General features: G+C 38.7%; 1 protein-coding gene across 3 annotated transcripts; it reads right to left on the bottom strand.

Moving 5' to 3' along the window:
* Positions 1-215: 215 nt before the first annotated feature.
* On the bottom strand, positions 216-14093 carry LOC127352183 (macrophage mannose receptor 1-like). Of its 3 annotated transcripts, XM_051380366.1 has the most exons (7): positions 13960-14083; positions 13559-13711; positions 12594-12806; positions 11950-12203; positions 10292-10452; positions 3089-3253; positions 216-2423 (listed from the first exon to the last, which is right to left on the bottom strand). In XM_051380366.1, the coding sequence occupies exons 2-7, from the start codon at positions 13702-13704 to the stop codon at positions 2232-2234; spliced, it is 1131 nt and encodes a 376-aa protein (XP_051236326.1). In that variant the 5' UTR covers positions 13705-13711; positions 13960-14083; the 3' UTR covers positions 216-2231. The 3 variants fall into 3 exon arrangements, with proteins under 3 accessions (XP_051236326.1, XP_051236328.1, XP_051236327.1); XM_051380368.1 differs by lacking the exon at positions 3089-3253 and having other exon boundaries at positions 10127-10452; positions 13960-14093; XM_051380367.1 differs by lacking the exons at positions 216-2423; positions 3089-3253 and adding an exon at positions 8949-9631 and having other exon boundaries at positions 10127-10452; positions 13960-14084.
* Positions 14094-14269: the final 176 nt, after the last annotated feature.

Genomic DNA, 14269 nt, shown 5'->3' with positions numbered 1-14269 from the left:
ACTGGCAATAACTACTGCTCAGGCTGAGTGATGCCAGAGTATTAGTTATACCAGTTAACTAACTCATTCAAGTAATTTTGCTTTAAGTTTGGATTCAGAATTAGAACTTAGCAATAGCAGTATAAAACAGAACAGTGAATAAAAAAAGGTTATTTAAATACTGTGAATCACTGCAACCATTTTCAGACAGTCCTTAACAAAGCAAACAAAAGACATTAAATTATCTATTTTTTTTTATTAAGGTCAGATATAGGACTTTAGCACTTACAAAGCAGTGCATAACTTTTACTGAGCTGATATATGACTAGATCTATGAGAGACACACTTGTTAAATACAGAGTTGAGTTACAAGATTTGTCAAGTTAGCAGATAACATTTTAGAAAAGAAAACCACACTTTATATTCTCATTTTACCATAGAGTTAGATCAAACATTTGCAAAGTTATTCCTTAGTTTGATATTCCATTAATGTCTTAGATTAAATCACAGGTTTTACACACAGTTGCATATCTACCATCTGAAGAAGCTGTGCAACAAGTTGAATAGCATTTTAACACACACACAGACGATAGCAGGGACTAATGTGCGGTGTAACACAAAATAAATTCAATATTTAATCAATAGTCAATGTCAGTAACTTGGTTTACATTTCACATTACAGAGTTGTGACTAAACCTTGACTGAGAGAGTAGATAATCATTGTCTTGTTGAAATATTATCTGCATCTGTGAGGAGTGCCATCACACCCATATTTTGTCTGGACTGGTGCATACAGCAGTGGTTGCTGCTGGAAAGCCAGAGTTTAATTTTGTTCATGTGACAATGAACGCACAATATGGCTGTCTTTTCTGAGCTGCAGTGTATAAACACTGCTGTCCGTTTGCATTTATTAAACGTAATAAATAGTTGTATTACACTCAGACAAAACGTCAGTCAAATATAGAGTTGAGTGTGAAGATGTTTAGAGATAACATTTGAGAAAAGAAAACCACTCTTTATATTCTCATTTTACCATAAACTTTCATCAAACATTTACATAACAAGTTATTCCTTAGTTTGATATTCCATTATATATAATAGTTATACCTACGAACCAACCCCAACCTATCTTCTACCCCGGTCCCTTCATCATCACCTGCTCCCTCATCATCATCTGCTCCCTCTTCACCATCATCTCTAGCCCTCTCCAACTGCCTGGAGGAGATTAGGGCGTGGATGAGTCACAACTTCCTCCAGCTGAACAGCTCTAAAACTGAAGCCATACAAATTGGCACCCCTCATCAGGTCCAGTCATCACTCATAACCTCCTTCTCCTTTTCCGGTCAAGACATCCCCCTCTCAACCATACCCAACCTCGGTGTGAAACTGGACCCACAACTGACCTTTGCAAACTACATCAAACATCTTTACAAAACCTGCTTTTTCCATATCAAGAACATTTCAAAACTCTGCCCCTTCCTCACTTTCTCTGACGCAGAAAAACTCGTCCACGCCTTAATCTCCTCCAGGCTTGATTACTGTAACAGCCTGCTCATCGGTATACCCAATAAACACCTTCAGAAACTTCAATTCATTCAGAACTGTGCTGCCCGAACTCTGATGAAAACCTGCAAATACAACCACATCACCCCCATTCTTCAGAACCTCCACTGACTCCCCATAACCTCAAGAATCCAATACAAGATCGCCCTCATCACCCACCTTTGCATCTACAGCAACGCCCTGCAATACCTCAAAGACCTCCTTACCCCTCACTCATCCACCCGTAACCTCCGGTCCCAAAGCACAAACCTCCTCCATCAGCCCCGCTCAAGACTCCGCACCATGGGAGACCAAGCCTTCTGCTCCGCTGCCCCTCACATCTGGAACTCCCTCCCTGAACATCTGCGAAAACCCCAGTCTGTGAACACTTTTAAAAAAGGGCTTAAAACTTTCTTGTTCAGGCAGGCATTCCTAAGTTGTCCTTAGTTTCTTTTTTTTTTTTTTTTTTCTTAATGTATTTTATCACTTGAATTATTATTGGTTGCTGATTTTAATGTGCCCTTAGTGTTTTTTTGTTATTTTGTTTCTTGGTTTCTGTAGCACTTTGAGATTCTTTTATGAAAAGTGCTTTACAAATAAAATGTATTATTATTATTATTATTACACACAGTTGCATATCTACCATCTGAAGAAGCTGTGTAACAAGTTGAATAGCCTTTTAACACACACAGAGACGATAGCAGTGATCACTAATATTTGCCGTAACACAGGAAGTTCAATTTCTCCGTACAGTCTGTGGTCTCCACACTGCCTGTGTTATTCTTGGATAAGGCTCCACAGTGCTGCTCCTCGAGGGGGCAGAGGGACAGATCAGGGTACGACATATCTGCCCTGTTCACCCACAACCAATGACCGGCCAGGAAACGGAGGCCTGTCCACACCTAAAGAGAGGAAACAACTAATGAACCTCCACAGATATTTTAAGAGACAAAGCATTCCCCCCATAGAGCACCATTCTATAAAACTGTTGACAGACACCTCTACCTGCAAACAAGGTAAATTATAACTCTTTTTATGATTAATATTCAAGCCATTATAGTTTAATATTTGTACATTCCAAAAGACCAGAAATGCACATGATGTAATGTCAATGTGAAGTTTATGGGCCTGGCTGGACTCACAGGAAGAAATGTTCATTAGCATGTATTCAGTAGGCCACACAACACAGAACCAAACCAGAAGAAAATGTTTGGTCAGTGTGCTGGGTGAAAAGCTTTTTTTGAATAATAGGGCTGATCAATTCATTTTCTAATATTATCGAAATTGCAGTAAACTATCTTTGTTAGTTAAAATGTGTGAGAAAACAGCATTACATTGAAGTACTGTAGTTCTGAAGAGATGATGTGACCTACAAATCTCCTGATGTAAGAATCATTAAACAAATTTGTATTTCGTGAAAAGAGGCTGTAAAGAGGTCTTAGACGTTCAGACCGAGTCTTAAACTAGAAATCAATGTTGAAATCCTCGTTGGTGCTCACTGGGATAGCAACCAGTGAACACATCTCATGTCAACATGTATTACATGTGTCAATGAATATGGACCCACCTTCTCAGTGTTGGCCTCCATGACCTTGTTCATCATGTAGTTGTGGTCCTCTCCAGGCTGCACGCTGACCAGCTCATATGAATAGTGGGGGTAGAAGGATGTCTTGAGGGATCGGCAGTGCTCCAGGGCCTCCTCCCAGGTCTTGTTCTCTTTCACCAGGATCAGGTTGTCCCTTAAGCAGATGAAGGGAAATCGGTCGGAGCACTTTTGGGTGGCCATCGTTTTGCTCACAGAGGAGATGGAGACGCAGTCGCCGTTGTCCCTTGGCTCATCTGATGCCCATTTTCTGTACTGCAACAACCCTGCACTCCATTTCCACACTTCCCCTGAAGAAGAGATGTTGAAACTTCAGTAACACAAATGAGGTGAAAGTCTCGCTCTTTACTGTTTGTCAGATAATTGACTATCCATCCCATTATCAGCTTTATGGAACTATGCAGCTTTTTAATAATGCAGCTGTTGTTAGCTAGTTAGTGTAGCTATACTACTGGACGCCAGAGATTGGGCGGTCAGAGGATCGGGGGAGTGTTGGTGTTTACCCTGGCAGCACAGCAGCTTTGGACTGCTGAGAGGAGGACGTTTTCAGGACCGGGAGTGGCGTCAGTGTTGTGCAATGTAACCGGGCTCAGCAACTTCTATGGACATAGCTAATGGCAGAGGCACAGCTGGGTTGCTGTATCTCGTGTTGTTGCACTTGCTTTATGTTTGGCTGTGTTAGCAAATTAGTAGTATTCAAAGTAACGGGGAAAATTATAAATAACATAGCAGGGGTTTTACTCTCCTCTACAAGTTTCAAGAGGTAAAATAAGTTAAATATAGCTTCCTCATATCCCCAATTTTGGGTCAGCAGACAGTAGAAAAAACAAAAATCCAAAAGATAACACGTTAAATCATGTTAAAGTGTGAAAACTTCCAACATGGTCCCAAGATGTTAGAAGACAAAGAAGCTAAAGACATTCAACATAAAAACTTAGCAACACAATCCTGAAATGTAAATGTTATTGGCTGTTGGGGTTGTACAATGGTTGCCTGTGGAGGTACTCCTGATGAGGGTTGCACTCACAGCCACATTTTCGACATTTCTGTCTCCAGATGTGTATTCTAGGTTGTCAAAAAGTTACAGAATCATGAATTCTGGCCCTAAAGGAGCTACTTTGTGATTTAAGAGACAGCTATTTGAGATGGTGACTCAACAGATTGGGTGCCATCTTAGAAAAGAACTCACCATTGGATGAGTTTCTGGACTGAAAACATAAGAATAGTTCACCAGAGCATGACAGGTTGCAGTTGTGTTTGTCTTTACCGTCTGTGCGTAATGCAGTCCAGACTGGAAAGTCCTGCTGATTGACAGCAGAGTCCAGGTCGGAGTCCTTTTTGATAGTTGCTAGATCATCAAAATGATCCTGGCAGTACTGCTGAGCTTCAGACCATGTCTTCGACTGCGGTATAAATGTGTAGTCATAATTGTTGTTGTGATGGTCATGGCAGATGAAGAATAAATATCCATCACATTCGTTGCTATAAAACCTTTCAAGAGAAATATGAACAACAAAATTAAAAAGAGGAATAATTTGATGCATAAATCCAATTTGACTATTTTAGAATAAAAATATTCCAAGGTGTGATTATTTTAGTCATATTAGGAATATACAGTACAAATAAAACAAAAGTTGCACGACTGCTGACTACTTTCCAAATCAAATCATGCTTTAGATTTTTGAGTCCTGTCCCTTCCCTCCTACGGTGTCTGAGAGAGCACACACGTGCACACAGACAAATCACAAGCAAATGAACTCAGCGTTAAAAAACATGATGTAAATATAGAAAAGACAAGCAAATAACTAAAGGCTGCAAATCATACAGAAAAATAGAACTAACAAAAAATAATCTGAACATGCTAGTAGTTAGTAAAAGTTTAACACTAGGTAGCTTATGTTTAAGAATGGAGTCCAATGGCTGCTTGAAAACTTAAAGAGAATATTACAAAATATAAAAAAACCACAGCATGTTTCAAAAAAAAAATTCACAGTAATATAAAATACACATGAGATTCTGTTTAACATGGAGAAACACATAGAAGAACGATGTCCCATTACCTTTTGTGGCCGTAATTGACGGAAGCACAGTCTTTTCTGTAGTCTGGCTGCTTATCTGCCCATTTATAGAAGTCGTTGATTTCTCCATCAGACCAATACCATTTGTAGGCGCCAGGCTTGTGTAGGCCGATCCATGAATCATAACCATCCAAAAACAGCTGATCTAAATCTGACTGTGTATAGATGGTGGCTAAGTCAGTGTACCAATTTGAGCTGATTGGGGAAAAAAATCAAACAATTTTATTTGCCGAATGATCTGTCAGAATACAAGTGAAAAGTAAAGTAAAAACAAGATTATACTAATGGCAGACGATGTTTGCACGCTACTCTGTGCTATGTACAGCTGTGGCGGATGGAATGTCATTAGTTTTCTGATATTCGAGGTAGGAGACTGTAAAATGTAGAAATAAACAAAATTTGCACATTAATAGATTCTGGAATTTTTAAATGAGATTGAAAGAGTGGATGCCTTTTTAAGGATTTTAATGTGAAAGTTATACTTTTCTTGCAGAAAAAAACCTCATCAGACTATTTGTATATATGTCTCTAGACATCCAATTAATGTTGAAATATTTCTGACTGGACCAAAGTGTCAGTCTGTCCTCTACATGGTTTAAATGCATTTGTAGCAACTTTAGTAGTTTTTGATTATTTGCTGTACTGATTAGGTGTAAGTAGTGTTATTTAGTCACCGGTAGGTTTACAGAGTAATTGTGTTTAAAGTTAAATTACCTTTGTTGGACTGTAAATTATATAAATTAGGAATTATGATGTCTATATGAATATCTTTTGCTATCCTTTCTCTAATAATGTTATAAGACAAACCGGTTTAAAGTCCTACAATAAAAGATTGAACCCAGACTGTTCTCAGAGAAATCAGTCTACCTGCAAACTAAATATTCTTCATTGGTGATCTCTTAACTTTACCATACCTCCAACACTCAGGTTTTTCCCGGGTTTTTCCCGTATTCCAGGGCCATCTTCCGACACCCTCCTGTTTTATTGTTTTTCCCAGCCATTACTACAATAACCAAGCTGACACTGTGGTTAACAGACACTGGGGTACAAAGGGGGAAGAATCAGGTACTATACAAACAGGCCACAGTGACCCGCTGGAGCTGACTACTGCGTACCGTTCGAGAACCCCATGGCAGTGGTGAGGTCTGCAGATACACCTACAGACTGGTCTGAGTCTGGCACATATATGTCAATGGTCTGGCATGAAAATACTGTATAGTTTCTGCTCCACTCTTCACAGCACATTCTCATTCCCAAGTCGTCAAAAACACAGACGCCAGCAGTGTTCAGTTAGTTGTGGTTTTTTAAATATTTGGATATTGTTTATTTGGAGTTGTCGATAGCTAGAGTCCATGGAGCAAAAGAGTTAGCAATAGAGGCTTGGCATTCACTCTTAACTATCCTCTGTGGGTTTCAGGTGTAATATGTGACTGAGATATAGAGATCTGGATTCAGGGGGTGAGTGGGTTATATTTGGGGTTTTATTTATTTATTTTTATTATTTTATTTTAGTTGTTTAATCATATGTATCTGTATATATGCATATGTATAGGTATGTATGTGAATATATATTTTATGCTCTATTTTTGTAACGTGCATATACCTATCTGTATTTTTCCTTAAAATAAAATAAAATTTTGATTGCAAAAAAAAAACTTCTACTTCTCATCAGCCTCACCTGTCCTTTTTTTTGTGCAAAATGTTAGCACGCCAACATGGTAAACATTATCTGCTAAACATCAGGAATTTTAACATTTGGATTGTGAGCATTACCACGCTGATGTTAGCATTTTGCTCAAAGCATCACAGTGAAGCGTTACACAGCTGATTGACTCAGGTTCTGATTAAATTAAAGTCTCTAGTTTCTGATTGTGACAGATTATAATTTCTCTATCCATCAATCACTCTATCACTCTGTTCTGTCTATCCACCTCACTCTTTTATCATATGTATTTTCTAATTTCACATTCAAGCCTTACATTGTATATAAATAAACATTTTAACTTCTAATAGCTTTTAAATAATAAAAATAATAATAATGATAATAACAAAAAGAAAAAGCAAACCTTCTGCAGAAGCTTTGAGCGTCCTCCCATGTCAGATGACTTCTGATGTACGCGTACTTTCTCCACACCACTGATCCCAGTCCAGACACAGTACTGCTGAACAGGAGGAGGAAGAGTCCAGAGAGGCTGCTCATCATCGCCATCATCAGAATTCTGTTGTACAAAGAACATAATATTGAACCATGCTGTCCTATTGTGTGTGGTGAGAATAAAAAAATTACTTTTTTAAACTGTTAAGCAGTATATTTGTGAATAATCCGGACATATGATCACAATCATTTTTTCAGTAAAAGTGATCATTGCTTGTTAATAGACCATAAAAACCAATAATAGACACATTAATAAACCAAATCAATGGACTGAGCAGCAGTGCCAGTGTTAATGTCCTTACCTGTCCTGGTGCATTGTTTTGCTGTCTCTTTTGCTGCGATGTGCTCAGTGAGAAAGACCCGATGCTGCTCGATGAGCCTCCAACATCCAGCTGAAGATCTCAAGACTCTGACTTCCACATATGGGAACAATAATTTGACTAGCCGACACTAAAATCAACTATAAGCTCCCAGTCATCTCCGGAAACCATTTGACTGTTGGCAAATTAAGTGAGATTTACCTACCGACCTGAAAAACACATTTTAGACACACCAGGAAGCAAGTGAATGAATCACATCAGGACATGTTAAGTAGTTAACCGATGCTCATGATGTATTGAGAGAGAATAAGCAGATATTGCACTGCGTTTAACAAACAAACAAAATGCAGGTACCAGTTAGACAGTAAAATACAAGACACAAAGTCCAGTTTGAGTAACAAATGAGTTTGAATGCTTATCAGACAGAAAAACGCTGCACAGACTTTTATATTAAGTTGTGTAAAACTAATTTAAAGGAACCTAATCAAAACATGTTTTAATTATGTCATGGGTTGTGTAAGGAAAATGAATATCATCCAATATATTTTATTAACCCATATATCCTCAATGATCCTGTATCAGTAGGAGGAAAATGGGATTGTCCCCACTGTGCTAAACACAGCTATTGCCAACTGGCTGTTAGTTATATGTAGCCATGTTTTTCTTTTTTTTTTTTTTTAAAAGGTTAAAAAAATGGTGGCCTCCATAAAAGGCTCATTCTAAGGTAACAAAAACACAACAAGTTTTATTTCTAGGTGATTATATACTGATAAAACATGCATATACTAATTCCCTTGTTGCCAACATGTTACACACTGGACCTTTTGTGATACTAGTAATGTGAAGTTTTGATTGAGGGGGTGATCAGTGCCATATATGTCAATGGTGCTGAGCATGATTGTTCTCTGACTTAGTCCCTGTTGTGCCTAAACCTAATCAAACAATGGAACATAATAAAACTGATGTATTTTTCAGCAGTGATTTGGAAGGCACTGACTAACGACGATGCCTGCTGATAGGACAAAGTGTCGTACTTAAGGTCACTGACACACTAAAATAAAAAAAACAGGCTCCTACATGGAATGTATACTTTATCATTTACATGACAAATGCATTTATTTTTGGATGTTAATTTAACTTTTAATGTGCAAATATCTTCACTTGACTGCACTTTTAGTAATAAGTAAATCAAAGTGCCCTTTAGGGATCTCCAAATATTTACAAGAACTAAACAGAATGCACTCACGAATAACATACAACATAACAGAAGAAACGTTCAGCATATAAAGTTTTATTGTGCATTGGTATTTTTGTCACATAGAACAACTCATAAGCAAGATATCCTTCAGGCTTAGGCCTTGAAATCAACGAGCAAATGTTTCCTTCTTTTATTCGGGTCAACTATCCCTTCATAAGTGCTACACAATTAGCTATGTACAACTTACTATTGAAGATCACTTTTTAGGACTTTAGCACTTACAAAGCGCCACAGAACTTTTACTGAGCTGATATATGACAATGAGGAACCTACTTGTTAAATATAGAGTTGAGTGTGAAGACGTTTAGAGAAAAGAAAACCATGCTTTATATTCTCATTTTACCATAAACTTTAATCAAACATTTACATAACAAATTCCTTAGTTTGATATTCCATTAATGTGATCACAGGCTTTACACACAGTTGCATATCTACCATCTGAAGAAGCTGTGTAACAAGTTGAATAGCATTTTAACACACACGGAGATGATAGCAGTGATGTCACTAATATTTGCCGTAACACAGGAAGTTCAATTTCTCCGTACAGTCTGTGGTCTCCACACTGCCTGTGTTATTCTTGGATAAGGCTCCACAGTGCTGCTCCTCGAGGGGGCAGAGGGACAGATCAGGGTACGACATATCTGCCCTGTTCACCCACAACCAATGACCGGCCAGGAAACGGAGGCCTGTCCACACCTAAAGAGAGAAAACAACTAATGAACCTCCACAGATATTATAAGAGAGCAGCAACAAAAAAACCTGCTTTCCACAAAGCATTCCCCCCATAGAGCACCATTCTATAAAACTGTTGACAGGACACAGGCAGATGTTAATGATGTGTGTCTGCTGTGGTGAAACGTTCCAAAGATGAACTACAAAAAGCGCACTTTAGAAATGTATTGTTAATAGAGGTGATATACGTGATGATTGAGGAGAAATACCTATATACCGATATATTCTCTCCATCAACCTACAACTGAACAAAGATTCATTCAAATTGTGTTTTGTGACACGATATTTTAACTGTTGTTTAGCTGGTTGAAAAGAGGCTGAAAAGAGGTCTTAGACGTTCAGACCGAGTCTTAAACTAGAAATCAATGTTGAAATCCTCGTTGGTGCTCACTGGGATAGCAACCAGTAAACACATCTCATGTCAACATGTATTACATGTGTCAATGAATATGGACCCACCTTCTCAGTGTTTGCCTCCATGACCTTGTTCATCATGTAGTTGTGGTCCTCTCCAGGCTGCACGCTGACCAGCTCATATGAATAGTGGGGGTAGAGGGATGTCTTGAGGGATCGGCAGTGCTCCAGGGCCTCCTCCCAGGTCTTGTTCTCTTTCACCAGGATCAGGTTGTCCCTGATGCAGATGAAGGGAAACCGGTCGGAGCACTTTTGGGTGGCCATCGTTTTGCTCACAGAGGAGATGGAGACGCAGTCGCCGTTGTCCCTTGGCTCATCTGATGCCCATTTTCTGTACTGCAACAACCCTGCACTCCATTTCCACACTTCCCCTGAAGAAGAGATATTGAAACTTCCATTCCATTACCATAAAGCTGATAATGGCCTATGGCAGTGCTTCCCAACCTTTTTCCTTAAGGGAGCCTTTTTCTTTCATTGAATAAACTGACCCCTGAATTACTGGCATATTTAATGTATATTTCATATGACATTCAATGCAGATCAGTTACAGAAGAGAACGACTGATAAACTGTACAATGAACCAGGACGTTTGTGTAAAATTAGAGATTTGGCTGAATTTTAAACTTTTGATCAGAAATTAGTTTTCCTGATATTTTAAGGAAGTTTCCTGTGTTTATTCTGAAATGTATTTAATTTTTTTTAAACAATCCTATATACTTTATAGGCTTCTTTTTTAACAACTTCAGCGTTTCCTTCTCATTCTCATGACCGACTACCTCTTGGGTTTGGCACATGGGTCCAAAAGATTTTTCTGTATGGCTGGACATGATACATGTGCCTACTAAATTTCGTATATCTGGGTGAAACTGCAGTACACTCAAGTTATAACAACTTCCTGTTTTGTGGCAAAGAGAAGCTAAAATACAAAAACATAAATCAGCAAATAGGGCCACTAAATTCAAAATGGCTGTTTGGGGTATGTGTCCAGAAGAGTTTTTTGGACGTCTGGAATCTTATATGTAAATTTCTCCTACTGTTGAATTTTGTGGCGCGTTTCATGAGGTTCGGAGCATGTTGCAGCAGCCAAAAATGCGATTCATTGTGTGAAATATTAATTCCTTCAGTTTCAAGAGGGTCCTTGCAGCGGTTGCTGCTCGGGCCCTGATAAAAGCTTGTGCTCAGGTCTTTTAAGTTAATATACTGAATAGTAATCTAAACTTTAAAAATACTTTTAATAAATAAACTCAATGCTGAGATATAGGCCTACTGTGCATATTTGTTACGTTTTCTTACACCCCTTACAATCAAGAAGGCCTTGTGACCCCCCGTAAAGCTTTGCCGAGCCCCAGCTTTGGAACAACGGGCTTAAGGCAACATTATGTAGCTTTTTTTCACTCTCATGTTGATGCTACAATGACTTGCAGTTGAATGGTGGCTCTGTCATTCCCACCCGGCCTGATACCAGGTCAGGAAAAGTGTGTAACGTTTGACAGCACTATGTCACACCGACTATGTCACTGATTTTGGTGAAACTGGATCATATTTTATAGAGGAAAAGTTTCTCTGTGACTTCGAGTTTTCGTCGTGAAATGTGGCTGCTGTTAGCAAGTTAGCTTAGCTCTAATGCTGGATACCTGAGATTGCGCGGTCAGAGGATCGTGGGAGTGTTGGTGTTTACACTAGCAGCACAGCAGCTTTCGAGCAGGCCATGTGATCAGGCTCAACAACTTCTATGGACATAGCGAATGGCAATGGCACAGAGACCGAACAAAACGTTTACAGAGGAAGCTAAGAAGAGAAAAGGACAGCAAAATTGTCAGACAAGAGGAAATCTCGGACTGGCTTTTAGCACATGTGTTTGTCTTTACCGTCTCTGTGCAATCCAGTCCAGACTGGAAAGTCCTGCAGGTTGACAGCAGAGTCCAGGTTGTAGCTTCTGAAAGTTGCCAGATCGTCAAAATTGTCCTTGCAGTACTGCTGAGCTTCAGACCATGTCTTCGACTGCGGTATGAATGTGTAGTCGAAGTAGTAGTTGTAGTTGGGGAGGTTTAAGATGCTGTTGTCGTAGCGGTTATTATGACAGATGAAGAAAAGATGTCCCTCACATCTGCCGCCATGAAACCTTTTAAGAAAAATATGAACACAATTACAAAGAGGAAGAATTTGATGCATAAATCCAATTTGTCCATTTTAGCAGAAATATATTGAAGGTGTTTTACTGTGTTAGTATATTAGGAACAAACAAATAAAAAAAAATTGCACGACTGCTGACTACTTTCCAAATAAAATCATGCTTTAGATTTTTGAGTCCTATCCCTTCCCTCCTACGGTGGCTGAGAGAGCTCAATGCAACTTAAGAACACACACGCAAACAGACAAAACACAAGCAAATTAAGAAACGCAATGACCAATTAGCATAAAGAAAAATAATGCAAATACAGAGAAGACAGGAAATGACTAAATGCTGCAAATCATACAGAAAACATACAGAATAAAAAAATGACTACTTTACTTTTTCGTGTTGTACGAGACGAAAGCACAGTCTTCATTGTAATGTGGCTCATTATTCTCCCAATTATTGAAGTAGTCGGTTTCTCCATTAGACCAAATCCAGGTGTTGTTGTATAACCTTTTTAGGCCGATCCATGAATAATGTTGTTTCAAGTTCAGTGGGTCTATTTCTGACTGCGTATAGATGGAGGCCAGGTCAGTGTGGTAATTTGATCTAATTGGGAAAAGTAAGGTAAAAACAAGATTATACTAATATTAGAAGATGTTTTGCACTCTGTGCTATGTACAGCTGTGGCAGATGGAATGTCATTAGTTTTGCAGATATTTGGTCATAAAACAAAGTATTAGATAAACTGAACCTTTGACCTGAACAACAAGGTAGGAGACTGTAAAATGTAGAAATGAACCAAATTTGCACATTAATAGATTCTGGAATTCTTTATGAGATTGAAAGAGTGGATGCCTTTTTAAGGATTTAAAAGTGAAAATTATATTTTTCTTGCACAAACATACACCTATTATTTGTACCCGACTATTTGTATATGTGTCTAAAAACATCTCTGGACATCCAATAAATGTTGAAATATTGGACTGGAACCAAAGGGCGTGTGCACAGTTGCTCTCTGCGCAGTAGATACAGTAACTTCAGATTACATTTAGGAGGATCTATTGGTTGAAATGGAATATAATATTCATTCATGTTTTCATTAGTGTCTAATCACAATGAATATATGAGTCGTGGTGTTTTTGTTACCTTACAATCTACAGACACCGCAGGTTGCTCTCCATAGAGTCTACCATGTTAAACCACCATGTTTGTACAGTAGCCCAGAATGGACTTATAATATCATTTCTCTATCCATCCACCACTGTGTCTCTCTGTTCTGTCTATTCACACTGCAGATTTAAATAACCTTTCAAGTGATGTTTTTGTTCATCCACCCCACTCTTTTATTCTGTCTCTACCTTCTGCAGAAGCTTTGCGCGTCCTCCCATGTGCGATGACTTGCGTGGTACGTGTACGTTCTCCACACCACTGATCCCAGTCCAGACACAGTACTGCTGAGGAGGAGGAAGAAGAGTCCTGAGAGGCTGCTCATCATCGCCATCATCGGAATTCTGTTGTACAAAGAACATAACATTCAACCATGCTTGTTATACCTATTGTGTGTGTAGTGAGAATTAAAAAAATACAAATTTTTTTTCAATTGATCATCAGAATATTTAATATATAATCCGGACATATGACAATATTTTATTCAGTAAAAGTGATCATTGCTTGTTAATAGACCATAAAAACCACTAAGAGACACACTAATCAACTAAATCAATGGACTGAGCAGCAGTGCCAGTGTTAATGTCCTTACCTGTCCTAGTGCATTGTTTTGCTGTCTCTTTTGCTGTGATGTGCTCCGTGAGAAAGACCCGATGCTGCTCGATGAGCCTCCAACATCCAGCTGAAGATCTCACGACTCTGATTTCCACATTGGAACAATAATTTGACTAGCCAACACTTAAATAAAACACCAGCACACTGTCACCTCCAGAAACCATTTGACTGTTGGCAAATGAGCTTTACGTACTGACCTGAAAAACATTTTAGACACACCAGTAAGCGAGTGAAAAAAACTGCTCCATCTTTGTACTGCTCAGAGTCATATCAGGGCATCTTAAGTA

The sequence above is a fragment of the Dicentrarchus labrax genome, unplaced genomic scaffold (genome assembly GCF_905237075.1).
Source record: "Dicentrarchus labrax unplaced genomic scaffold, dlabrax2021, whole genome shotgun sequence".
In the NCBI taxonomy this organism is placed as follows: domain Eukaryota; kingdom Metazoa; phylum Chordata; class Actinopteri; family Moronidae; genus Dicentrarchus; species Dicentrarchus labrax.
The sequence above is the reverse complement of the archived record's forward strand: the minus strand, read 5'-3'. Positions and strand labels throughout refer to the sequence as shown.

What these genes read in the sequence shown, in the direction of transcription:
- LOC127352183 (XM_051380368.1), bottom strand. Translation starts at nt 13,704, where the DNA reads ATGATGGCGATGATGAGCAGCCTCTCAGGACTCTTCTTCCTCCTCCTC. An exon ending in GACTGGATTGCACAGAGACG is followed by an intron (nt 10,453 to 11,949) that starts GTAAAGACAAAC and finishes TCTCTTCTTCAG; the next exon opens with GGGAAGTGTGGAAATGGAGT. An exon ending in TGGAGGCAAACACTGAGAAG is followed by an intron (nt 2,424 to 10,126) that starts GTGGGTCCATAT and finishes TCCTCTCTTTAG; the next exon opens with GTGTGGACAGGCCTCCGTTT.